The sequence below is a fragment of the Hippocampus bargibanti genome, linkage group LG07, assembly GCF_051943395.1.
Source record: "Hippocampus bargibanti isolate YZ-2025 linkage group LG07, ASM5194339v1, whole genome shotgun sequence".
Classification (NCBI taxonomy): domain Eukaryota; kingdom Metazoa; phylum Chordata; class Actinopteri; order Syngnathiformes; family Syngnathidae; genus Hippocampus; species Hippocampus bargibanti.
The window spans coordinates 6,502,280-6,530,189 of NC_142740.1; the positions used below are offsets into that span (position 1 = coordinate 6,502,280).

Genomic DNA, 27,910 nt, shown 5'->3' on the forward strand with positions numbered 1-27,910 from the left:
TTGTTACAATATTGGATTTAAAAAACATATATTTCAAAAACAAAGGACATGGACTTAATTCACTTTTAAAAAGTCAAAAATTTCAAGTAATGTCATTTATTTCAAAATAAGTGTGAATTTTTTTTCAGGAAAATGTCCTTTAAAAAAGTACCGTTAATTTTCTAAACATTTTTGAATAAAAAATAATTTATTCTAAAATCAAATGGTAAATTCCGTAATAATTAACATATTTATTAAATATTGGATATTAAAAAGTATTTCAAAAAGAAAGGACATGGACTTAATTCACTTTAAAAAAAAAAATCAAAAATTGAAAGTAATGTCATTTATTTCAAAATAAGTGCACATTTTTTCATGAAAATATCCTAAAGTAATTTTTCATTTTTTTTACATATATTTTCATATGCAAAAAAAACCTGGAAAATTAAATTGTAAATTCTGTAATAAATAACATCTATATTAAATACTGGATTTAAAAAAAGTATTTCATAAAGTGGTTTGAAATCAAATTCTGTAAAATTTAAAGTGATGTCATTGATTGTATTACTTCCGGGTTGAGTGAATCTTGGCGCGTGTGGCTGCCGCTGCTCACCCACAGAAAAAAATATCCTGTGACGGTAAAGTGTCCTTGAGAGTTTTGAAAGGATCTTAGAAATGAAATGTATTATTATTATTAAAACCGGAACTACAACGTGTCCCCCTCCCCCTCTGCAATGTAAGAAATGACTTTATCACCCCTGCTGTAACGGATTCCTGGCATCAGTATTGGATTCAATGGGGCGTGATGATTCGAGGTAAGAATTGTTTGGTTACATGTGAACAGGAACGATTTTCAAGCGAGGTGTCCCCCTCCCCCCTGACGGTTGAGAGGATGCGAGGAATCGCGGTCGTCTTCGCGGATGTGGCGGTCCGTTAGGTCCGGACTCTCCGTTTTTTTACATTCTTCATAGGGGGGTGGTGGGGGAGAAAGGGAGGAGGGGGGAGTGACTTCTTGGCCTTTGGCGCCGCCGTATAAAACGAGCAGTCCGCGTGGAGGAAAGTACAGATGGAGAAGGGCCGCCAACCGGCTGCGTCACCGAGAGCCGAGCCCGACCGCGACCACCCGTGACTACCGCCATCGCCCTCCCATGGCCGCCCTCCGCGCCTTTTGTCTGGCGGCCGCGTTGGCCTCTTCGGCGCGAGTCGGCTCGGGCGCCGCGGGTCCGCTGGTCCGCTGCGAGCCGTGCGACGCCGCGGCGCTGCTCCAGTGTAAGCCCCTTCCCAAGGACTGCGCCGAGCGGCTCAGGGAGCCCGGCTGCGGCTGCTGCGTCACCTGCGCCCTGGGACCAGGTCGAGCCTGCGGGGTGTACACGGCGCGCTGCGGCTCGGGCTTGACCTGCCGACAACGCGTCGGGGAGAGGCGACCCCTGCAAGCTCTCCTGGAGGGACGGGGGGTGTGCGCCAGCCCCGCCGCGCCGACCCAAGCGCTCGACGTCCCGCTTCCGCCGCCAAAAGCAGGTAGGCGTCGTCATCGCGGGGTTGTTTGATTTGCACCTTGACTGTCATTTCCTGGTTTGGGGGGGGGGGGGGGGGGTTCGACGAATTTCGAGCCCCCTTCGCCAACTTGCGGTCGCCGTGTTGACCCCCGCCCCCCTCGTCAAATGTTGACCATTGAAAAAAAATCGGGCTCCGACTTTGCGGCCGAGTGACGCGAAAGGGCGACGAAGGAATTTCGAGTTTCGAAGTGCACGATAGCGAATCTTTTTGGGCATTTTGACCGTCTTCCAAATTTGAGCCGCGGCTAAAAAAAGTCACCTCGCTAACCCCCCTCCCCCACTTCGTCTATTGTAGTGATGGGAATACCGGCAATTTTCAGAGATCCGGTTCCTTTGGCTCGGCTTAGTAAAATGATCCGGCTCTTATGGCTCCCAAACAGCTCCTCAGTTTTTTCAGTTTTGTTGTTGTTGTTGCTTACATTAATTAGCAACCAAAAATAATGTAAAATTATGTGATAAACGAATTCCTCGTGGAAAAAAAAATACACTAATTTGCTTTTCATATTAATAATGCCATCATGCCAACTAGTAAAATTGATAATAATTGAATAATAACAGCATAATGTGATAACATTTGTCCACCTGTCTACCCTACCCCCCCCTTCTAACTGCTGCGTGTTTCCTTCATTTTCCCCGCCCTCTTCTACCACGGATATCGACCAATCACGTGCGGCTTTAACCAAAGACTGGGGGCGGGGAATAAAGGCTCCCATTTCCGGCTCCTTGTTCGTAACCGGCTCTCCGTTCATTCAGAGATGCGTCTCCAAGTCACGGCTCGTTCGCGAACGACACATCACTCGTCTCTTGGCACGGTTTGACTTCTCGTGATAGTTGCTGTGAACGAAGACGGTGGCGAGATGTCACACACGCCACGGATGTGTGAATACACACACTTGTGTGTGTTGAAGCGGCGCAGACGTCACCAAGCCAAAATCTCTGTGTACCTTTTTCGCTTCTTTTTGGCTGACACCCGCTAGCCAAATTGTCGCAGCAACACATCCCGTGCACGCAGCCGCTAAAGTGTGTTTTCACACTTGCTCGACAACACTTCACGACCCCCCCCCCCTCCCTAAATGGGCTTCGATTTGCCCCCAGCTTGGTCTCTCTACTCTGTGCGAGATGTGTCGTCATTTGCAGCTGTTTGTTTTTTTTGGGCGAGAAAACAAATAGCACCAAAAACAGACATTATAATAATACATTTAATTTCTAAGCGCCTTTAAAAACTCTCAAGGTCACTTTCCAGTAAAAGGATACGCTTTTCTGTGGGCGAGTAGCGGCAGCCACACGCGGCAGCTAATAGCTAGCTAAGAGATAGCAACTAGGCCTTCACAAACAGATAGAAAGTAACTCTGATAGAAAGCTAGCTAGCTATTAGATAGCTAAGTTACTCGGATAGAAAGCTAGCTAGCTAATAGATAGCTAACAAATAGCTAGCTAGGCCTTCACTCAAACCGGAATTAACTCAGATAGAAAGCTAGCTAGCTAATAGACACCTAACAGATAGCTAGCTAGATAGCTAATTGATAATGGCCCCCATGAGGAATGATCCATTGCAGAAACCTGTTGGATAACCAGTTTGGTCCAAAACTGCCAAAAAAAACTTTATCCAACAAGACTAACGTGTCAGTCACAATGTGACGCAAAACAAGGAAGTAATAATAATAATAATAATAATAATAATAATAATAATAATAATAAAGGTCACTTTACAGTCACTGGATACATTTTTCTGTGGGTGAGAAGCGGCAGCCACATGCGCCAGCGTTCACTCAACCCGGAAGTAACGCATATAGATGTTAAGTTAGCTAGCTAGCTAATAGATAACTCAGATAGTTAGCTAGATAGTTGAATAACTCAAATAGGTAGAAAGTTAGCTAGCTAGCTAATAGATAACTAATAGATAGATAGCTAATAGATAACACATAGATAGTTGAATAACTCAAATAGGTAGAAAGTTAGCTAGCTCACTAATACAGTGATACCTTGGCTTACGAACTTAATTGGTAAGTAACGTAGAGGAAGTGCAGGGGAGTCGAGTGGTGCATTCAAGTGCGCTCAGTTTAGTCAAGAACCCATTTTCAGTTGTAAATAAAGGCATAAAAAATAATATAATAATAATTTGGTTGAAAATCGGAACTGACACATTCGAAAACCCCGGTTGAACTGTGTCTTTGTCTACCGTATTTTCCGATGTATAAGGCGCACCCAAAAGCCTTATATGTGAAGTCATTTTGAACCACAACAGGTGACAACTAATTCAATCCAAACCAGCTACTCGGACCTCAAAATCGATGTGCCTGTACCACAACCAAATCCCTCCAAATCGTCGACCTTCGGTCACCAAATTGTTAGCAGTGTCGCTAGCATGTCATGACGATTTCCGTCCGTTTCACTTCTGAGAAGCAATCAGTACAAATTGTCACATGCAACCATCCGTCTCCAGTGTCTGAAACTCATGACAAAAAGTTAGCGAACGCCAGGGCAGACAACACTGAAAAGTTGCCTGCCCGGCCATAAAGTTTCCTGCCCCATTTTTCACAACTTGAAACACAATAAGACGACTAATCGAAGAAAAAAAAAACATTGTTGCAAAGTAGAGTGATACCTTGGCTTTCGAACTTAATTGTTTCCCAGACAGAGTGTGTAAGGCGAAAAGTGTGTATCCCAAAAAATAATTTCCCATAGGAAACCATTAAAATGAGAATAATCCATATAACAAAATTTTCTACTTTCTAATTTTCTAAGCCTTAAAACTACACAAAATATACCTTACTGTTTGTATAATAAATGTGCTATGGTATTATAATTAAAGAAATAAACTGTACTGTATAATAAAGTAGTTTTATTGACCTTTGTGATGGTCGTTGATGGCTTGATGGAATGGAGTGACCGCTTTCATCAGCATTAAACACTTGATGAGGAACGTAGACTTCTTCTTTCACCAGCTTGAGGAATGATCCCTTGTAGGTGCTTTCTCTGCCATAATTGTACCTAGTTCCTCATCAATTGTGTTCTGTTTAGCTGGGTTGATAGCTTTTTGCATCAAGTGTACAGATGGCTTGTGCGGCTTATTTGTGGAGCTTGATTGATGGGAAGTTTAACCTTGCAGTCTACACTCTGCCTTTGAACTATCAGAGTTGAAATGAGTCCAAATTTCACTGTTTTCTATCCATTTTGTCACTCTCTCTGTGTCATCTGCCTGTCTCTTTATTGTGTAAACCACCTCCCCTCACTGCTGCGTTCTTGACCAATCACGTGGCTTTAACCGAAGACTGGGGGCGGGGAATAGAGGACAAAAAAAATGTCGGCAGCCATTTTCTTTTAGGAGAACGGGCTCGTTCGCGAACGACACATCACTCATTGTGGCAGCTCCATGTGCATCCCGAAAAATAGTTTGTAAACCGAAACGTTCGTAAGCCAAGGGGTTTGTAAACCGAGGTATCACTGTAATTTATTTTAATTTCGAAATCTTTTTTAAATAATTATTTAAATCTTTATTAAATAAAGCAAACGTTTGATTTGAAAAAAAATTGTTCTTTTTTTTTCCTTGAAGAAGTTGTCGGCCACCCAGGCGAAGACGTTTTTGTAAGTTGTACGCCCGACGTAAAATTTGCACTTCCCGGGCGGACGTTATTTCAGACAATGCGTCTCACGCTCTTGAGTTTTCGTCCGATTCCAATTTCCTGAAATCCATTTGTGACCCCCCCCCCCCCCCTTTTTGTTCCCATCCTGACGCAGAGCGCGAGCGAAACGTCGTGGAGGAAGGCCTCGCTAACAAAACCGCCCCAATCAGCGCGTTACCGCCTTTGTCCACCGTCAAAGGTGGGCAGGGCGGAGGCGTGATGGACGCCAGGCCTCCGTTACACAACAAGCTGATAAGGAAAGATCAGAACAGGAAGACTCACAGCTACAAGTTGGCCACCGTGGCCGAAGGAGCCGACGCCGACTTGCACAACTTCTCCCTGGAGAACAAAAGGGAGTCTGAGTATGTAAGTCAAAGCCAAGATGGCCGCTTTTCATCTTATTGTCTTCTTGAGATTACAAAATGGTGCTCCGAGATTTAAAACACTTTCATTTTATACAATGGTGATGGGAATTGTAATAGCAAAATACGACTTGTTTACTTTGGATCGGCAAGTATCGAACCGAGGGACCGTTCAAAGAAGGTGTCAAACTTTTTTTGTGAATATCGCTCAAACTGTCCGAGCCTTTATGAGACACTGAACGCACCATAATACATAATACAGTGAGACCTCAACTTACAAACTTAATTGGTTCCCAGACAGAGTGTGTAAGGCGAAAAGTGTGTATCTCAAAAAACATTTTCCCATAGGAAACCATTAAAATGGGAATAATCCGTTCCCGGGTTTCCATAAAATATACTTTTCAACTAAATAAGCCTTAAAACTACACACAACATACATTATTGTATGTATAATAAATGTGCTATTGTATTGTAATGAATTTCACATGTTTGATTTGCTTTCGCGGACCGAATAAAATGATGTGGCAGCCCAGATTTGCCCCCCGGGCCTTGACTTTGACACCCACCATTTTATAGGGGTGTGCCTTATAGTCCCATGCGCCTTATACACTTGAAAATACCACTTTTATATATTTGGAAAACCTTTTTTCATTCATTGATGGTGCGCCTTATACAGTATATGGAAAAAGTTTGAAAAGACAACATTCATTGGGGGTGCGCCCTATACTCCGGTGTGCCATATACACTGGAAAATATGGTATTTCTCTATTATAATTGGAAAACCCTTTTCAATCATTGAAGGTGCGCCTTATATATTTGAAAATACCCCATTCGTTGGGGGTGCGCCTTATACTCTGGTGTGACTTATGCAATGGAAAATACTGTATTTATATAGTACATTTGGAAAACCTGTTTTTCATTCATGTCAGGTGCGACTTAGATATGGACAAAATTTGAAAAGACAACATAAATCGGGGGTGCGCCCTATACTCCGGTGCGCCTTATTCAGTAGAAAATACCATATTTATATAGTATATTTGGAAAACTTTTTTTAAGTCATGTCAGGTGTGACTTATATATGGACAAAGTTTGAAAAGACAACATTCATTGGTGGTGCGCCTTATACGTACTCCAATGCTTCTTATACACTGGAAAATATGGTATTTATATATTATATTTGGAAACCCTTTTTTCATTCATTGAAGATGCGCCTTATATATGGATAATGTTTGAAAATACCCCATTCATTGGGGGTGCGCCTTATACTCCCATGCACATTATAAAGTGGAAAATACCGTATTTATATCGTATATTTGGAAAACCTTTTTTCATTCATGTCAGATGCAACTTATATATGGACAAAGTTTTAAAATACACCATTTGTTGGGGGTGCGCCTTATTCTCAGGTGCTACTTATACACTGGAAAATATAGTATTTATATATTATATTTGGAAAACCTTTTTTCATTCATTGAAGGTGCGCCTTTTATATGGAAACAGTTTAAAAATACACCATTTATTGGAGGTACGCCTTATATACTGGAAAAATACCGTATTTATATATTATGTTTGGAAAACATTTTTTCATTCATTGAAGGTGCGTCTTATATATGGAAATTGTTTTAAAGGACACCAATCGTTGGGGGTGCACCCGGTACTCCGGTGCTCCTTATACACTGGAAAATATGGTATTTATATATTTTATTTGGAAAACTTTTTCCACTCATTGAAGGTGCACCTTATATATGGAAACAGTTTTAATATACACCATTCATTGGTGGTGCGTCTTATTCTCCGGTGCGCCTTATACACTGGAAAATACGCTATTTACATATTTTATTTGGGAAACCTTTTTCACTCATTGAAGGTGCGCCTTATATACGGAAAATGTTTGAAAATATACCATTCATTGGTGGTGCGCCTTATACACCCGAAAATACGGTATTTATATATTATACTTGGAAACCCCTTTGTCATTCATTAAAGGTGTGCCTTATATATGGATAAAGTTTGAAAAGACACCATTCGTTGGGGGTGCGCCTTATACACCTGAAAATACGGTATTTCACGACATGTTATATGACAAGGAAACACTCAGAACAACATCTCGTGATATTTATTCCAAATGAGAATTTCACCAAAAGAATCATCCAAAATGTAACCAAAGATGATTTGAAAAATGCCCAAAAAACGCACCTCCATCAGTGCCGGTTTTCAACACGCGTGCAGCATGACATGTCAACACGTTTGTGGCGTGTGCGCAGGGCCCGTGTCGCCGGGAGATGGAAAGCATCCTGAATAGTCTGAAAATCAGCAATGTGCTCAACCCGAGAGGCTTCCGCATACCCAACTGTGACAGAAGAGGCTTCTATAAGAAAAGACAGGTGAGTAACAACTCCCCCTCACCCCCCCGAACCACATCCCACCCCCCTAACCACTTGCTCACACACTTGCAGACATCCAAACAGACCCACCGCATGCCTGAACACTTCTATGGAATCCACTCATTCATCTCACCCACCACACACGCTCAACCTTGCCGCCCCACCCTCATTTTGAAGGCCTAGCTAGCTATCTGTTAGCTGTCTATTAGCTAGCTAGCTTTCTATCTGAGTTACTACCAGGTTGAGTGAAGGCCTAGCTAGCTATCTGTTCGCTATCTATTAGCTGGCTAGCTTTCTATCCGAGTTATTTCACTATTATATATTAGTTGTCTATTAGCTGTCTAGCTTTCTATCTAAGTTACTTCCGGGTTGAGTGAAGGCATAGCTAGCTATCTGTTTGCTATCTATTAGCTGGCTAGCTTTTTATCTGAGTTACTTAGCTATCTATTAGCCGTCTATTAGCTAGCTAGCTTTCTATCTGAGTTACTTCCGGGTTGAGTGAAGGCCTAGCTTGCTATCTGTTTGCTATCTATTAGCCAGCTAGCTTTCTATCCAAGTAACTTAGCTATCTATTAGCTAGCTAGCTTTCTATCTGAGTTACTTCCGGGTTGAGTGAAGGCGTAGCTAGCTATCTCTTAGCTATCTATTAACTATCTATTACCTAGCTAGCTTTCTATCCAAGTTACTTGAAATCTGAGTTACTTCCGGGTTGAGTGAAGGCCTAGCTAGCTATCTGTTCGCTATCTATTAGCTAGCTAGCTTTCTATCCGAGTTACTTAGCTATCTATTAGCTAGCTAGCTTTCTATCTGAGTTACTTCCGGGTTGAGTGAAGGCATAGCTAGCTATCTGTTCGCTATCTATTAGCTGACTAGCTTTTTATCTGAGTTACTTAGCTATCTATTAGCTAACTAGCTTTCTATCTGAGTTACTTCCGGGTTGAGTGAAGGCCGAGCTTGCTATCTGTTTGCTATCTATTAGCCAGCTAGCTTTCTATCCAAGTAACTTAGCTATCTATTAGCTAGCTAGCTTTCTATCTGAATTACTTCCGGGTTGAGTGAAGGCGTAGCTAGCTATCTCTTAGCTATCTCTTAACTGGCTAGCTTTCTATCCCATTTACTTTGCTATCTATTAGCTATCTGTTAGCCAGCTAGCTTTCTATCCGAGTTACTTGAAATTTGAGTTGCTTCCGGGTTGAGTGAAGGCCTAGCTAGCTATCTGTTAGCAATATATTAGCTAGCTATCTTTCTATCCAAGTTACTTAGCTATCTATTAGCTGTCTCTTAGCTAGCCTTCTATCTAAGTTACTTCCGGGTTGAGTGAAGGCGTAGCTAGCTATCTTTTAGCTATCTATTAGCTGGCTAGCTTTCTATCCCATTTACTTTGCTATCTATTAGCTATCTGTTAGCCAGCTAGCTTTCTATCCGAGTTACTTAGCTATAAATTAGCTGTCAATTAGCTAGCTAGCTTTCAATCTGAATTACTTCCAGGTTGAGTGAAGGCCTTGCTAGCTATCTGTCAGCAATCTATTAGCTGGCTAGCTTTCGATCCAAGCTACTTAGCTATGTATTAGCTGTCTCTTAGCTAGCTTTCTATCTAAGTTACTTTCGAGTTGAGTGAAGGCCTAGCTGTTAGCTATCTATTAGCTGGCTATCTTTCTCGTCGAGTTATTTTCGGGTTGAGTGGACGCTGGTACGTGTGGCTGCCGCTGCTCACCCACAGAAAAACTTATCGTGTGACTGTAAAGCGACCTTGAGAGTTTTTAAAGGCGCTTAGAAATGAAATGTATTATTCTTCTTATTATTTTTATATTTTTTTTGCTGCTCCGGTTACCTTGACAACCACATCAACACGACATTATCCGAACGACCACAAGCACGTATGACCGCAGCCAGTGAAGCCGCCTGACTCACGGCTGACAGGAAACAAAGTCGGTCAGGTGTGTGTTGTGGGTGAACGTGGGGAGTAGGGTTGTAAGAATGCGGTTGGGGCAGCGCGTGTGTGGCACGGTGGCTGCGGCCGGCCGGGGAATGTTCGCATGGCGCGTGTTTGATGGCGGTCCTTTGGCTTGTCGGTGGCGCGGCGTTCTCTCGGTCAGCTGGAGAACAAATGGCGGTTGAGATTTTCTCGTCTGCGGTCTTTTGGCCAGGGCCACCCAAAGTCAAGCCGTTTGCGAGGCGGCTAGGACGTGTTTGGGGGGCGGGGGGGTGTCGGGCCCTTTTTCAGACGCAAATAGCAACATTTATGTCGCCCCCCCCCTTCCCACCCCTGGTCGCTTTATCAGTGCCAGCCTACATTTTTTGTCGTGGGTGGGCCACATTGTAGTTAGGGTTTACTCACTGGGGCCATTATGAATTAGCGATCTAGCTAGCTAGCTAGCTCGTTGTATTAAGTTCATCCTGTCTACTTGATATCTAATTTAAAACAGATTCTTTACTTACAGACAGTGTATTGTCGGTGTTCAAATACCTGACGAGGGCGGAAGTATACGCCGAAACATGTCAGGTATTTGAACACCTACAATACACTGTCTGTAAGTAAAGAATCTGTTTTAAATTAGCTAACTAGCTGTTAGCTATCTTTTAGGTGTCTATTAGCTAGCCGGTTTTCTATCTGAGATACTTGCGGGTTGAGTGAAGGCCTAGCTAGCTATCTGTTCAGTATCTATTAGCTAGCTAGCTTTCTATCCGAGTTACTTGGCTGTCTATTAGCTGCCTATTAGCTTGCTAGCTTTCTATCTGAGTTAGTTGAGTGAAGCACTAGCTTGCTATTTGTTAGCTATCTATTAGCTAGCTAGCTTTCTATCCAAGTTACTTTCTATCTGAGTTACTTCCGGGTTGAGTGAAGGATTAACTAGCTATCCGTTAGCTATCTATTAGCTAGCTAGCTTTCTATCCGAGTTACTTTCTATCTGAGTTACTTCCGGGCTGAGTGAAGTATTAACTAGCTATCTGTTAGCTATTTATTAGCTAGCTAGCTTTCTATCCGAGTTACTTTCTATCTGAGTTACTTCCGGGATGAGTGAAGCACTAGCTTGCTATCTGTTAGCTATCTATTAGCTAGCTAGCTTTCTATCTGAGTTACTTTCTATCTGAGTTACTTGCGGGTTGCGTGAAGGCATAATTAGCTATCTGTTAGCTATCTATTAGGTAGCTAGCTTTTCATCCGATTTACTTTCTATCTGAGTTACTTGCGGGTTGAGTGAAGGCCTAATTAGCTATCTGTTAGCTATCTATTAGCTAGCTATCTTTCTATCTGAATTACTTAGCTATCCATTAGCTGTCTATTAGCTAGCTATCCTTCTATCTGAGTTACATCCGGGTTGAATGAAGGCCTAGCTAGCTATCTGTTGGCTATCTATTAGCTAGCTAGCTTTCTATCCGAGTTACTTCTGGATTGAGTGAATGCTGGCGCATGTGGCTGCCGCTGCTCACCTATAGAAAAACATCCTGTGACTGTAAACTGACCTTGAGAATTTTGAAAGCCCCTCAGAAATTAAATGTTATAATTATAATAATAATAATAATAATAATAATAATAATAATAATAATAATAATAATAATAATAATTATTATTATTATTATTATTATTATTATTATTATTAGTACAGCTTTCTGGAACGGATTCGGTTCCCAGACAGAGTGTGTAAGGAAAAGTTTGAAAACTGTATCCCAAAAAATAATTTCCCATAGGAAACCATTAAAATGAGAATAATCCGTTCAAAGGTCCCCATAAAACCCAATTTTCTATACTTTCTATTTTTCTAAGCCTTAAAACTACACAAAATATACCTTATTTTATGTATAATGGTATGGTGCTATGGTATTGTAATGAAAGAAATAAACTGTACTATATAATAAAGTCGTTTTATGTACTTTTGTGATGGTCGTTAGTGGCTTGATGGAATGGAGTGGCTTCATGGTTTCATCAGCATTAAACCCTTGATGAGGAACGTATCCTTCTTCTTTCACCATTTTGAGGAATGATCCCTTGTAGGTGCTTTCCCTGCTATAATTTTACCTTGTTCCTCATCAATTGTGTTCTGTTTAGCTGGGTTGATAGCTTTTTGCATCAAGTGTACAGATGGCTCGTGCGGGTTCTTTGTGGAGCCTGATTGATGGGAAGTTTAACCTTGCAGTCTGCACTCTGCCTTTGAACTATCAAAGTTGAAACGAGTCCAAATTTCACTGTTTTCTATCCATTTTCTCACTCTCTCTCGCTGTGTCTTCTGCCTGTCTCCCCTCCCCTCACCGCTGCATTCTTGACCAATCGCGTGGCTTTAACTGAAGACTGGGGGCGGGGATATAAGTCGGCTGCCATTTTCTTGTTCGGAGAACGGGCTCGTTCGAGAATGACACATCACTCATTGTGGCGCTCCGTGTGTATCCCGAAAAATAGTTTGTATGCCAAGGTAAATTTGTCCTAAATTTAACGTTCGTACGCCAAGGAGTTCGTAAACCCAGGTATCACTGTATTGTTTTTGTTTTTTATACACATTTTAGTATGTTTTCTCGCTCATATTTGCATACTTAAGTCAAGGATGTTATTGTTTTTTCTTTGGGGTTGTTGTTGTTGTTGTTTTTTTTTGTTTTTGTTTTTGTTTTGAGAGAGAGCAAAGGAGTATTTCTTTGAAAAACCATCCCGGCCTGAAAAGGGAATGAGTCACGATTTGGAGAGCGGCGTGGTTCAGCCATCAAAACAAGCCGTAACAGAATCGCAACAGGCTCTCTTTCCCCCGTTTGTCCTTTGCCAAAAGCGTCGTTTCATTGGCGGTTGCAAAACAAAAGTCTTCCTTGTTCTTTAACTGGAGTCTGTCGACAAATATCCAGCGGGAATGTGTCGATCTGTGCAAGCGGGGTGGTGCTCCAAGCCTTATCTCACCCCCCCCCCCCCAACCGCCTCCCCCTTCCCCGTTTGCTTATTTCGAGAAGCGTCGGGGTGTGCGCTGCTGTAAAGTCCAATCCGAGGGAATGCGTCTTCACGGTGCGCTGCTGCTGATAACCGGAAACGGGCTGAAAAGGAGACCGTGTGAAGCGTCTAGGGGTGACGATATCGGTGAAAAGGAGATTGCACGGCTGAGGGAGGGGTGGCGAAGGGGGTGTGCGGAGTCATAGAAAAATAAAACTGACCAATCTGACACCAAGACTGACTCAAACTTGAAAATCTTCAAAATACAATTACATTTTTTTCCACTTCCCGAGCCACTTCTTCCCGCTCTTCATGGCGGATCCCAGGCTACCTGGGTGACATAGTCTCTCCAGGGTATCCTCGTTCTCCAGGGTATCCCACGTCACCAGGGAGGCGTCCAGGAGTCATCCTCATCTGATGCCCGAGCCACCTCACCTGGCTCCTTTCAATGTGGAGCATAAGTGGCTCCACTCTTAGCCCCTACCGTATGATCGAGCCTCTCACCTTTGCCAAAATTCACCTTGACCCACCCCCCCACCACCCACGCCCCCAAATCACAATCCCAAACTGTCTTTGGAGCCATCGTGAGGGCTAAACGTAGCGCATCGACGCTAGCGTGTGAAGCAATCTTATTTACATGAGTTAAAAGTCAGAATTCTGCGTTAAAAGTCAGAATTCAGAGTTAAAAAATCGGAATTCCGAGTTTAAAAAAATCGGTATTCTGAGTTAAAAAGTCAGACTTCTGAGTTAAAAAGTCGGAATTCTGAGATGAAAGTCAGAATTCTGAGTTAAAAGTCAAAATTCTGAGTTAAAAGTCGAAATTCTGCGTTAAAAGTCAAAATTCTTAGTTAAAAGTCAGAATTCTTTGTTATAAATCAAAATTCTGAGTTAAAAAGTTAGAATTCTCAGTTAAAAAGTCAGAATTCAGAGTTAAAAAGTTGGAATTCTGAGTTAAAATCAAAATTCTGAGTTAAAAGTCAGAATTCTGAGTTAAAAATTCGGAATTCTGATATAAGTCAGAATTCTGAGTTAAAAGTCAAACTTCTGAGTTATAAGTCGGAATTCTGAGTTTAAAAATCGGAATTCTGAGTTAAACATCAGAATTCTGCGTTAAAAGTCAGAATTCTTAGTTAAAAGTCAAAATTGTGAGTTAAAAAGTCAGAATTCTCAGTTAAAAAGTCGGAATTCGGAGTTAAAAAGTCGGAATTCTGAGTTATAAGTCGGAATTCTGAGTTATAAGTCGGAATTCTGAGTTAAAAAATCGGAATTCTGAGTTAAAAGTCAAAATTGTGAGTTAAACATCAGAATTCTGCGTTAAAAGTCAGAATTCTTAGTTAAAAGTCAAAATTGTGAGTTAAAAAGTCAGCATTCTCAGTTAAAAAGTCGGAATTCGGAGTTAAAAAGTCGGAATACTGAGTTCTGAGTTAAAATTCAAAATTCTGAGTTAAAAGTCGGAATTTTTAGTTAAAAAGTCGGAATTCTGAGTTAAAAGTCAGCGTGCCTGACTGCCGCTGCTCACCCGCAGAAAAACGTTCTTATCCTGAGACTGTAAAGTGTCCTTGAGAGTTTTGAAAGGAGCTTATGAATTGAATATATTATTATTATTATTATTATTATTATTATTATTATTATTATTATTATTATTATTATTATTATTATTATCCCTTCTTCAGGGTGTTCGCACCGCCGGAGCCGCACAGGTGGAAAAAGTGCCACCTCGGACGTGCTCCCTTTGCAGTTTTAAATAGGAGTTTGAATGAAGTGTCAATGTGTGTGTGTGTAGCGCATGCGGGCCGCCGGTAATTCGAACGCCTCAGGAGACGTCTGCGCTGCGCTGCGTGAGCGAGTCCACCTTTGGCTAAAGAACAAACTATTTTTAGCCGCCGTCAAATGAATTGCTTCAGTATCCCAGCGGAGGCCATGCATAGCCTGGCCTGACCCATTCATGACAGTTTCCGGAAGGACTTCCACATGCTTGGACGGTTTTTGTCCGCTATACAGTGATACCTCAGCTTACAAACTTAATTGGTTCCCAGAAAGTGTATGTAAGGCGAAAAGTTAGTCTGCCAAACATTTATTTCCCATAAGAAGCCGTTAAAATGAGAATAATCCGTTCTCAGGTCCACATAAAACAAAATTTTCTCCGAAATAAGCCTTAAAACTACACATGATACAGTGATACTTTGTCTTACGAACTTAATTGGTTCCCAGAAAGTGTGCGTAAGGCGAAGTGTGTCTTCCAAACCTTTATTTCGCATAAGAAACCATTAAAATGAGAATAATCCGTTCCCAGGTCCCCATAAAACATAGTTTTCTATAAAATAAGTCTTAAAATTACACATAATATACCTTATTTTATGTATATTAAATGTGCTCTTATAATTAAAGAAATAAACTGTACTCTATAATAAAGTGGTTTTATTTACCTTTGTGATTGTCGATGTAGTTGCCTCTTGATATCTGAGTGAAGTTGCCGTGCTTTCTGGGCGATAATACCCTCACTCACACGGTCCGTTGCTAGCTGCTTTTTGTGAATAAGAATAAGAATAAGAATAAGAATAAGAATAAGAATAAGAATAAGAATAAGAATAAGAATAAGAATAAGAATAAGAATAAGAATAAGAATAAGAATAAGAATAAGAATAAAAATACATTTAGTTTCTAAGCGACTTTCAAAACTCTCAAGGTCACTTTACAGTCAGAGGCTCTGTTTTTCTGCGGGTGAACAACGGCCACCACATGCGTCAGCTTTCACTCAACCCGGTATAACTCAAATAGATCGAAAAGCTAGCTAGATAGCTAATAGATAGCTATACAGCTGATGTTTCCTGACTCAAATAGCTAGTGAGCTAGCTAATAGCTACTTAAGTTTGAATGAGTGTCTGCGTTTTTTAGACATAGATAACTAGCTAGCTAGTTAGATAGTGAATAGATAGCAAATAGCTATATAGCTAGGTAGCCAGCTAGCTAGTTAGATCCTGAATAGATAGCAAAATCAACAAAATGATGATATCCGAGTGAAGTTGCCGTGCTTTCTCGGCGATAATACCCTCACTCACAGTCCCCTGCTAGCTGCTTTTCGTTAATCCAAATCAACAGAAGTTTTTCAACCTCTTCTATTGCCTATGACCGTTGCTTAGACAACATAGAAACACCCTTAGCCACACGTAGCAACGGTCGATTTAGCATACTGGTACAGGGACGCTAAGTCACACAAACGCACACCTTGTTGGTGTTTTTTGATGATTTCCTTCTTCTCCTCGACCGTCATTTTCTTTAATGTCTTCCTAGGCTTAACACTAGCCTGTGGTGGGGTCTTTTTCGGTCCCATAATAGCAAAAGTACTCCACTCAATAACAAACCACCTCTGCACTCAAAGAAAGGGGGTGATAAAAACTAGTCCGCCAGCCACTGTGGCGCCGTGTGGTTTAGTTTGTCCGCCGAAAAGTTGTTCGTATGCCAAGGTTATATTCTCGCGAATTAAATGTTCGTAAGGCGAAACGTTGGTGAGCTAAAGCGTTCGTAAACTGAGGTATCACTGTAGATTTGCACCGTCTTTTGAGACCCTGGTCGGTTCGTTGCATGATTGGGCTCATCCGGGGGGGGGGGGGGGGGGGGGTTCCGCCCATCTGGCTTTTCCTTCCTTGTTTGACCCAAGCGGGGGTGGCTAATGTGACACTAGTTTTACACTAGTAGTACACTTTCTGCATACTGTATTGTATTTTCCGGTGTATAATGCGGCGCACCAAAAGCCTTGAAGTTGACCCTATGCCTGAAACTCATAACAAAAAGTTAGCGGGCACCAGGGCAGACAACTCTGAAAAGTTGCCTGCCCGGCCATAAAGTTGCCTGCCCCATTTTTCACAACTTTGCATACTCGTCACGGCAGCCAATCAGAAGCCTGCTTCGTGCTTCGGACTTTCCCGAGCATTATAAGGTCGTGCATTTGCGTGTCATTTTCCAAAGTAATGCACAGAACTTCAGCCCCAGAAGAAAGATTCAAAAGAAGCTAACAAAATTTATGACGCTACAAACGGTAAACGTACATTATCCCGTGACTGTAAAGTGTAGTTTCGAAGGGTGCTTAGAAAAAGGAGGTCATGTGGCTTGTAGCAGTTTGCTTGTAGCGTTTGCTTTATTGAATAAAGTTTTATTTGAATGTTATTTTTTTTAAGAAGAAGAAGTTGTCAGCCCCCCGGGCGGAGACGTTTTGTAAGTTGTACGTCCAACGTAAAAGTTGCACGCCCCGGGCGTCCGGGCAGATGTTATTTCAGACACTGCTTATATACTGGTGCGCTTTATATGTAAAGGCATATCAGAATCATCTTTATTGGCCAAGTATGTAGAACACACAAGGAATTTGTCTCCGGTAGAACACGCTGCACTAGTATCATCATCAAAAAAATGCTATGAGGCACTATACAGTTCTATTTGGGTGACTGTTTACTGAGTTCATAGCGACGGGGGAAGAAGCTGTTGAAACGTCTGCTGGATTTGGTAGCACCTGGCCTGAGGGGAGTTGCTGGAAAAGGTGGTGGGCAGGGTGTGGAGGGTCCAGTCCGATTTTTCCGTGCCGTTGTCTTGGTTCTTGCAGGTGTGCAAGTCCTCGAGAGTGGCGAGGGCGGTGCCAATCCACCTTATTGGCCAAGTATGTAGAACACACAAGGAATTTGTTTCCGGTAGAACACGCTTCACTAGTATCATCATCAAAAAAAAAATGCTACGAGGCACTATATGACTATACAGTTCTATTTGGGTGACTGTTTTGAGAGTTCATAGCGACGGGGGAAGAAGCTGTTGAAACGTCTGCTGGATTTGGTAGCGCCTGCCTGAAGGGAGTCTCTGGAAAAGGTGGTGGGCAGGGTGCGGAGGGTCCAGTCCGATTTTTCCGTGCCGTTGTCTTGGTTCTTGCAGGTGTGCAAGTCCTCGAGAGTGGCGAGGGCGGTGCCAATCCACCTTATTGGCCAAGTATGTAGAACACACAAGGAATTTGTTTCCGGTGGAACACGCTTCACTAGTATCATCATCAAAAAAAATGCTACGAGGCACTATATGACTATACAGTTCTATTTGGGTGACTGTTTTGAGAGTTCATAGCGACGGGGGAAGAAGCTGTTGAAACGTCTGCTGGATTTGGTAGCGCCTGCCTGAAGGGAGTCTCTGGAAAAGGTGGTGGGCAGGGTGCGGAGGGTCCAGTCCGATTTTTCCGTGCCGTTGTCTTGGTTCTTGCAGGTGTGCAAGTCCTCGAGAGTGGCGAGGGCGGTGCCAATCCACCTTATTGGCCAAGTATGTAGAACACACAAGGAATTTGTTTCCGGTAGAACACGCTTCACTAGTATCATCATCAAAAAAAAATGCTACGAGGCACTATATGACTATACAGTTCTATTTGGGTGACTGTTTTGAGAGTTCATAACGACGGGGGAAGAAGCTGATGAAACGTCTGCTGGATTTGGTAGCACCTGGGGAGTTGCTGGAAAAGGTGGTGGGCAGGGTGTGGAGGGTCCAGTCGGATTTTTCCGTGCCGTTGTCTTGGTTCTTGCAGGTGTGCAAGTCCTCCAGAGTTGCTAGGCCGTGCCAATGATTTTTTTGAGCATGTCTACACGGGTCGAGGGTACGCTAGAACCGAACCCCGGATGCCGACGGTTGACTCGTTCCAAACAGAGGTCACCACTTGGTCGTATTTCTCGATACGAATTTGCTTTTTGGACCCCTGAATTATCGCTTGTATGTTTCCCAGCTGGAAGAGTGAAATCAACAGGTGGCGGGGGGCTTCCAGCTGTCACCAACGGCGAACGGAAATTGGCCAAGAGGATTTTGAGCCATCTGGAGAAAAGCCAGGCCCAAATCATTGTGTAATTCTTCGCCGGCATCATGTGGAGCTCATAAAGTTGACACTCTACAAAAAACTGGGTCCCCGTGGGCCCTTTTAAATGAGTGCCGAGGCGTGTGTGCGCGCGCTAGTGTTTTATTTTTATTTTTTCCATGCTCATCTATCGAGCTAGCAAGCGAGCTAGCGAGCAAGAGATCGAGCTAGCAAGTGAGCTAGCGTGCTAGCAAGTGAGCTAGCGAGCAATCGAGCAAGTAGCAGGCGAGCTAGCGACCAATCGAGCGAGGGAGCTAGCAAGCTAGCGAAGGAGCAAGCGGACAAGCAATCAAGTGAGATAGCTCGATCTTTATCTAGATAGCAGGCGAGCAAGCTAGCGAGGGAGCTAGCAAGCTAGCGAGGGAGCTACTTCCATCACAAAGGTAAATAAAACCACTTTATTATATAGTGCAGTTTATTTTTTTAATTACAATAAAATAGCACATTTATTATACATAAAATAAGGTATATTTTGTGTAATTCTAAGGCTTATTTCGCAGGTTATTTCGCTTATTTCGCAATAGAAGAGTTTGAAAAACTTCTATTGATTTGGATTAACGAAAAGTAGCTAGCAAGGGACAGTGTGTGTGAGGGTATTATCGCCGAGAAAGCATGTTTTTACTTTACGGTTTATTTCTTTCGTTACAATACAATAGCACATTTATTATACATACAATAAGGTATATTTTGTGTAGTTTTTAGGCATATTTAGTTGAAAATTATGTTTTATGGGGACCCGGGAACGGATTATTCTCATTTTAATGGTTTCTTATGGGAAATAAATGTTTGGAAAAGTAACATTTGGCCTTACACACACTTTCTGGGAACTAATTAAGTTCGTAAGCTGAGGTATCACTCTAAGTATTTTTGAAGTCATATTTGAAAACTAGTTATTCATTCATTTGTTGTGCGCTATAGATGTAATATGTGGAAACGGGATGAAACATTCCAATGGCTTCCCCAAATTCGTAACGTCCCCCGAAAGGAATTGTGCATACGTGTTGTTTTTGTTTGTGTTTTTTTTTCTGGCAACAACATGTTTGTTGACGTGTTTTTAGGAAAGCGGGCGTGCACAAGCCCTGGTGCACTCTCAGGCCGGCCATAATCATTTCCAGATGATTTTGAGTGTCAGCCAGACTCCCAGAATAGCAACACTGCTTTTTCAAGCCTCCGACTGGCCTTGGCAAATATTTTAGTAGCACCGTGTTTACCTTTGCCTGTTTTTTTTACTCATTCCGAGGCCTCAATTTCAAAAATAGAAAAAAAAGGGAGGGGTGTGATGTTGCGCGTGCTGGTCAAAGGCCGATTTGGAAACCGTTCAATGTTAATTCATTCCCTGCTAGACAAAAAATGGGAAAATGTCTCCATTCCAGTGCCAGGGTTTTTGTCATTGTCACTCAAATTCCTGGTCCCAAAAAATATTGAATTTAAAGACTACATAAACATTCAAGACAGCGTTAGACACCTTAGACCACAGGTGTCAAAGTCAAGGCCCGCGGGCCAAATCCGGGCCACCACATCATTTTTTTTCGGCCCACGAAAGCAAATCAAACTTGTTAAATTCCATGATGATTGCTAAAATCTGAGCCAAAATTTCATATTTTTGGATGTCAACCACAATAAAAGTCATTATTTTTTACTTCAGATTTGAAAACGAGTTATTCATTAATTTGCTGTGTGCTCTATATGTAATATTTGAAGGGATTTAAACATTCTAATGGGTTCCCCAAATTCATAACGGCCCTCGAGAGGAAACCATAACTACAATGTGGCCCGCGGCAAAAAATGACTTTGACACCCCTGCCTTAGACTCTTTTCTTACATCAGAAAAAAAATGTTTAATTCCTAAGTTATATGAGTCTGGAGTTATATGAGCTTGAAAGGAGGGTAGCTGCCCAAAATACAATACCTCAGCTTACGAATTTAACTGCTTCCCAGTAAGTGTGTGCAAGGTGAAAAGTGTGTCTTCCAAACATTAATTTCCCATAGGAAACCATTAAAAATGAGAATAATCCATTCCCAGGTCGCCATAAAATTTTTCCACTTTCTAATTTTCTGAGCCTACACAAAATAGACCTTATTTTATGTATAATAAATGCACGATTGGATTGTAATTAAAGAAATAAAATGTACTGTATAATCAAGTCGTTTTATTTACCTTTGTGATGGTCGCTTTGGGAGTTTCCACTCCATAACAAACCACATCTGCACTGAGTGCACTCAAAAAGGTAGTACTGCAGCTGATCGGCCGTGTGGTTTGGTGTTCTTCTGACGAAAACTAGTTAGCCATAGCGAGATAGCTAGCTAGATAGCTGGATAGCTAGATAAATAAATCAGAAGGTTTTGAAAAAAATTGACGGCTTTTCGGTCCACTCGCAGTGGAGAAATTTACATTCATTATTATTATTATTATTATTATTATTATTATTGTTATTATTATTATTATTATTATTATTAATATAATAATATTAATATTAATATTGGATTGGATTTAACTTTATTAGTCTCGTAGTGGATACATTTATTATTATTATTATTATTATTATTATTATTATTATTATTATTATTATTATTATTATTATTATTATTATTGGATTTACGTTTATTAGTCTCGCAGTGGAGAAATTTACATTTATTATTATAATTATTATTATTATTATTATTATTATTATTATTGGATTAACGTTTATTAGTCTCGCAGTGGAGAAATTCACATTTATTATTATTATTATTATTATTATTATTATTATTATTGATTCGATTGGATTTAACTTTATTAGTCTCGTAGTGGATACATTTATTATTATTATTATTATTATTATTATTATTATTATTATTATTATTATTGTTATTATTATTGATTGGATTGGATTTAACTTTATTAGTCTCGTAGTGGATACATTTATTATTATTATTATTATTATTATTATTATTATTATTATTGGATTTACGTTTATTAGTCTCGCAGTGGAGAAATTTACATTTATTATTATTATTATTATTATTATTATTATTATTATTGGATTAACGTTTATTAGTCTCGCAGTGGAGAAATTCACATTTATTATTATTATTATTATTATTATTATTATTATTGATTCGATTGGATTTAACTTTATTAGTCTCGTAGTGGATACATTTATTATTATTATTATTATTATTATTATTATTATTATTATTATTATTATTATTGATTGGATTGGATTTAACTTTATTAGTCTCGTAGTGGATACATTTATTATTATTATTATTATTATTATTATTATTATTATTATTGGATTTACGTTTATTAGTCTCGCAGTGGAGAAATTTACATTTATTATTATTATTATTATTATTATTATTATTATTATTATTATTATTATTATTGGATTTACGTTTATTAGTCTCGCAGTGGAGAAATTTACATTTATTATTATTATTATTATTATTATTATTATTATTATTATTATTGGATTTACGTTTATTAGTCTCGCAGTGGAGAAATTTACATTTATTATTATTATTATTATTATTATTATTATTATTATTGATTTGATTGGATTTAACTTTATTAGTCTCGTAGTGGATACATTTATTATTATTATTATTATTATTATTATTATTATTATTATTATTATTATTATTATTATTGTTGGATTTACCTTTATTATTCTCGCAGTGAAGAAATTTACATTTATTATTATTATTATTATTATTATTACTAGTTCCCTGTCAACAAGCACCACCATCTTCTTCTAAAGGTGCCATCAGAATCAAACCTCATGGAGGACATTGAACATTTTTCCACTTTTCTTTTCAGTGCCGTCCATCCAAAGGCAGGAGGCGGGGCTACTGCTGGTGCGTGGACAAGTACGGACAACCCCTTCCCGGCTACGACGGCGGAGACGACAAACAGTGTCACCAACGCCAAAGTCAATGAGGGATGGGGTCGCGCCACTGGACCGGATGGGAAGCCCTAAGGCAGGAACGCCAAAGAAGAGGGGGGGATGAGAAGGGGGCGGAGCAACCTACGCGGACGCCCGTCCATCACCACCGCCTGTTCGGCGCTACGGGTACCTAATCAAGCTTAAAAAAATGGCAAGAAATCGGTCATCTGCACTATTTTGCTAGCGAAATGAGGGAATTTCCCACTCACTTTGAAAAGACCTTCTTTATGACGATGAATCCCCGACCCCCCATACATATGCGCCGTGTGTCTGCAAAAGTGCCACCGTGCCTCTGCCAGCGCTCGCCTTGCATTATGATTGCGCAACATGCTTGTTCCCGTCTCCCCCCCCCCCCCCCCCCCCCCCCCAAAAAAAAAAAAAAGTGTTTGTGTACAGTAAATACCCCCACCAAGCATAGAGACCCCAAGTCCAGGTCCCGGAACCTTCAACCAAACCCACAAAAAAACAGTCTCAGGGTCCTGACCTCTGCATGCCTTACATCCGACGGAAAACCCATTTTTGGCGTATCAAATGTGTCCTGCGCAACCATCATTAGCGGCCATCAAAAAAAGGAACCCTGCCCACCCCCCCCCAAAAAATGGAGAAGATTTGGAAAAGAAATCGACTTCTTTCAGATTTGGACACGGTCATCATTTGACCTGTTCTATCTTTGATCCAAAACGTTAGGAAGGATTATGATCGAAAACATTGATCATAGTGGAAATTGTCATTTCGGTTTTCCAACAGGTTGCTTGAACGGATTATGATCGAAAACATTGATTATAATGGGAAATGTTGTTTCGGTTTTCAAACAGATTTCTGGAACGGATTATGGTGGAAAACATTGATTATAATGGGAAATGTCGTTTCGGGTTTTGAATGGGTTTCTTTAACGGATTATGGTCGAAAACATTTATTATAATGGGAAATGTCATTTCGGTTTTCGAACCGGTTTCTTTAAAGTATTATGTTCGAAAACATTGATTATAATGGGAAATGTCGTTTCGGTATTTGAACAGGTTTCTTTAACGGATTATGGTCGAAAACATTGATTATAATGGGCAATGCTGTTTCGGTTTTCGAACAGCTTTCTGGAACGGATTATGGTCAAAAACATCGATTAAAATGGGAAATATTTCGGTTTGTGAACAGGTTTCTGGGACAGATTATGGTCGAAAACATTGATTATAATGGAAAATGCTGTTTTGGTTTTCGAACTGGTTTCTGGAACGGATTATGGTCGAAAACATTAATTATAATGGGAAATGTCATATTGGTTTTTGAACAGGTTTCTTTAGCGGATTATGGTCGAAAACATTGATTATAATGGGGAATGCTGTTTCGGTTTTCGAACAGGTTTCTGGAACGGATTATGGTCAAAAACTTTGATTATAATGGGAAATGGTGTTTTGGTTTTAGAACACGTTTTTGGAATGGATTATGGTCAAAAACATTGATTGTAATGGGAAATGTTTCGGTTTTCGAACAGGTTTTTGGAACTGATTATGGTCAAAAACATTGATTAGAATGGGAAATGTCGTTTCGGTTTTTGAACAGATTTCTTTATGGTTGAAAACATTGATTATAATTGGCAATGCTATTTCGGTTTTCGTTCAACTTTCTGGAACGGATTATGGTCTGAAAACCCAGATTTGACTGGATCTCCATTTTGTTGCCCTCACCTCGTCCAGGACAGTCCCCTTCTCTTAACCTGGTGGAGGCTTGGTGAAACGTGCCTAGGCCCGGTTTGCCCCTCCCTCAATGGTGCCAACGACCCCCTATGCTACAAGCACAAGCACTTAAAGCACTTTAGCCGCACCCGCGCAAAAGAAAAGAAAATGGGGGCCTATTTGTATCTGCGTACTTTTGCTTCCGGGTCATGTCAGTGCGACATGCTATACTGTAAATAATAATGGCGGGGGGAGGGGGGGTCGAAGTTCAACCGGGAACCAGGAACTCGACGGCGAAATTAATGAAAAAAAAAAAAATTCAACGTGATTGTTGTCGGGGTTTCTTACCTTTGATCAACGCTTTTGTCCACGGTGGAGGGGGGGGGGGGGGGGGGGTGTTAGCTCAATGGCGCCACGGCGGCTAACGCCTGTTGGTGCCAAGTGTACGTTCAAAGACTTGACGATATTTGCGACTGTGTTGTTTTTTCCCTTTTTTTATATACAGTGACACCTCGGTTTACGAACCCTTTGGCTTACGAACTTTTCGGTTTAATAACGTTAAATTTATGAAAATTTTACCTTGGCATACAAACTATTTTTCGGGATACACACAGAGCTGCCACAATGAGTGATGTGTCGTTAGCGAAGGAGCCCATTCCCCTCACAAGAAAATGGCAGCCGACTCATTTTTGTCTTCTTTTCCCCGCCCCCAGTCTTCGGTTAAAGCCACGTGATTGGTCAAGAACGCAGCAGTGAGGGGAGGTGGTTTAAACATTAAAGAGACAGGCAGACCACAGTGAGAGAGTGAGAAAATGGATAGAAAACAATGAAATTTGGACTCGTTTCAACTTTGATAGTTCAAAGGCAGAGTGTAGACTGAAAGGTTAAACTTCCCATCAATCAGGCACCACAAATAACCGGCACAAGCCATCTGTACACTTGATGCAAAAAGCTATCAACCCAGCTAAACAGAACACAATTGATGAGGAACAAGGCAAAATTATGGCAGAGAAAGCACCTACAAGGGATCATTCCTCAAGATGGTGAAATAAGAAGGCTATGTTCCTCATTAAGTGTTTAATGCCCGATGAAAGCGGCCACTCCATTCCATCAAGCCATCAACAACCATCACGAAGGTAAATAAAATGACTTTATTATACAGTACAGTGTATTTATTTCATTCCAATACAATAGCACATTTATTATACATAAAATAAGGTATATTCTGTGTAGTTTTATGGCTTATTTAGTTAAAAAAAATCATGTTTTATGGGGACCTGGGAACGGATTATTCTCATTTTAATGGTTTCCTATGGGAAAATAATTTTTGGGATGCACACTTTTCGCCATACACACTCTGTCTGAGAAACAATTAAATTCGTAAGCCAAGGTATCACTGTATTTGGGACTGTGTTGTTGTTTTTCTTCTTTTTTTATATATACGCAGTGATCCCCCCCGCTACTTCGCAGTTCACTTCACGCGGAAAGTGGGGGAATACTGTATATGCAGTAGATATTATTTCCTGGCCACTCTGTGTACAGTTCTTTCAAAAATGACTTGAAAAAAGAATCATAAGCTGATCCAAAGTGGGCTTTTCGTCGAATGGTCGCATCGAGAAACTCATCAATTGCACAACAAACATACGCTAGTTGTGTTTCGGGGAACTGAATCACTACTCGGAGTCGTATTTGTTATCGCCCATTTTGTTTCGTTAACTTGACTGCCTTTTAAAAATGGGGCGGGACTTCCTCCTCCGAAAAGTCGCCGCCCCCTTTTGCCCGTGCCGCCATATCGTCTCAAAGCCGAGTTCGCACTCCTGAAAATTCACCTGTTTACTATTTTGGACCTTTTTATTCGCTTGCTGGCCATGTTACGGATCTCTCGGTTCACGTTTTCAACCTTCATCTTTCCTCATTTTTTTCCCGCAAGCATTTGTTTATATTATAATAATAATAATAATAATAATAATAATAATAATAATAATAATAATAATAATAATAATAATAATCATACATTTCATTTCTAAGCGCCTTTCAAAACTCTCAAGGTCACTTTACAGTCACAGAATACAGTTTTTTTGTGGGTGAGCAGCGGCCGCTACACGCGCCAGTGTTCACTCAATTCGGAAGTAACTCAAATAGATAGAAAGCAAGCTAGCTAATAGATAGTTAATAAGAATAATCATCATACATTTCATTTATAAGCGACTTTCAAAACTCTCAAGATCTACAGTCACAGCATGAGTTTGTGAGTGAGGTGCGGCAGCCACACGCGCTAGTGGTCACTCAACTCGGAAGTCACTCAAATAGATAGAAAGCTAGCTAGCTATCCAATAGATAGCTAGTAGCTAGATAGCTAGCCAGCCAGCAAAATAACTATATAGCTAATAGATACAGTAGCTAGCTAAATAGCCGGCGAGGTAGCTAGATAGCAAACAGATATCAAAAGGCTAGCTAGCTAGTTTAGCATGTAAGGCCACAGACAACTTAGCTCACGGTGTTAGTGGGATGCGCAGAGCTCTGCATCACAGAAGAAAATAGCCAAAACTGATGGTTTGAACTAGCATTAGCCGCTAACACTCAAACAGCCGCACATCGCTCGTTTATTTTCCTTTTGTGCCTATCTGAGAATAGAACCGTTCCGCTTTGAAATATCATTTGTATTTAATTATCTTTTTTTAAATAAAATGAATACATCTGAAAGCCTGCGTTTGTCATTTTATAATAATAATACATTTCATTTACCTTTCAAAACTCTCAAGGTCACTTTACAGTCACAGGATAAAGTTTTTCTGTGGGTGAGCAGCGGCAGCCACACGCGCCAGCATTCACTCAACCCGGAAGTAACTATGATAAAAACCTAGCTAGCTAATAGCTAGGTCACAGATGGCTAGCTAGGCCTTCACTCAACCCGGAAGTAACTCAGGTAGAAAGCTAGCTAGCTAATAGATAGCTAACAGATAGATATTTAGGCCTTCACTCAACCCGGAAGTAAATCAGATAGAAAGCTAGCTAACAGATAGCTAGCAAGACCTTCACTCAACCCGGAAATTTTGTCAACTACTTTTTTGTTTCCTCAGCGTTTTTCCACAAATCCACCCGTTTTTCCAAAAATCAGCCCTCCCTCAGTCTCAGAATGTGTCAATAAAAGGATAACGCAAGGGTAGAATTTGTAAAAGAATAAAAATAAATCTACTGGTGCCAGGCAGGCTGGCAGCGGGCACCCGAGGTTGAGGCAAATTCCAAAGCCCCACCAGGACAAACACAGCAGGTCAAAAGGTAGCGCGCCGGCGGGCGGACGGATCAACGTCCTCGGACCAAATGTCTAAACTTAGACGCCCCCCACCCCCTAATAATAATAATACATTTGATTTATAAGCGCCTTTCAAAACTCTCAAGGTCACTTTACAGGCACAGGATCAGTTTTTCTGTGGGTGAGCAGCGGCAGCCACACGCTTTAGCGTTCAATCAACCGGGAAGTAACTCGGATAGAAAGCTAGCTAGCTAACAGATAGCTAGCCAGGCCTTTACTCAACCCAGAAGTAACTCAGATAGAAAGCTAGCTAGCTAATAGACAGTTAATAGATAACTAAGTAACTCAGATAGAAAGCTAGCTAGGTAATAGAGAGCTAACA

The 27,910-nt window shown here is 40.8% G+C and overlaps 1 protein-coding gene across 1 annotated transcript; it reads left to right on the forward strand.

Annotated features, from left to right (window-relative positions):
* Positions 1–777: 777 nt before the first annotated feature.
* On the forward strand, positions 778–26,463 carry LOC148895294 (insulin-like growth factor-binding protein 3). Its single transcript, XM_089000870.1, has 4 exons — positions 778–1,497; positions 5,274–5,524; positions 7,785–7,904; positions 22,479–26,463. The coding sequence occupies exons 1-4, from the start codon at positions 1,128–1,130 to the stop codon at positions 22,596–22,598; spliced, it is 861 nt and encodes a 286-aa protein (XP_088856996.1). The 5' UTR covers positions 778–1,127; the 3' UTR covers positions 22,599–26,463.
* The last annotated feature ends 1,447 nt before the right edge of the window (positions 26,464–27,910 follow it).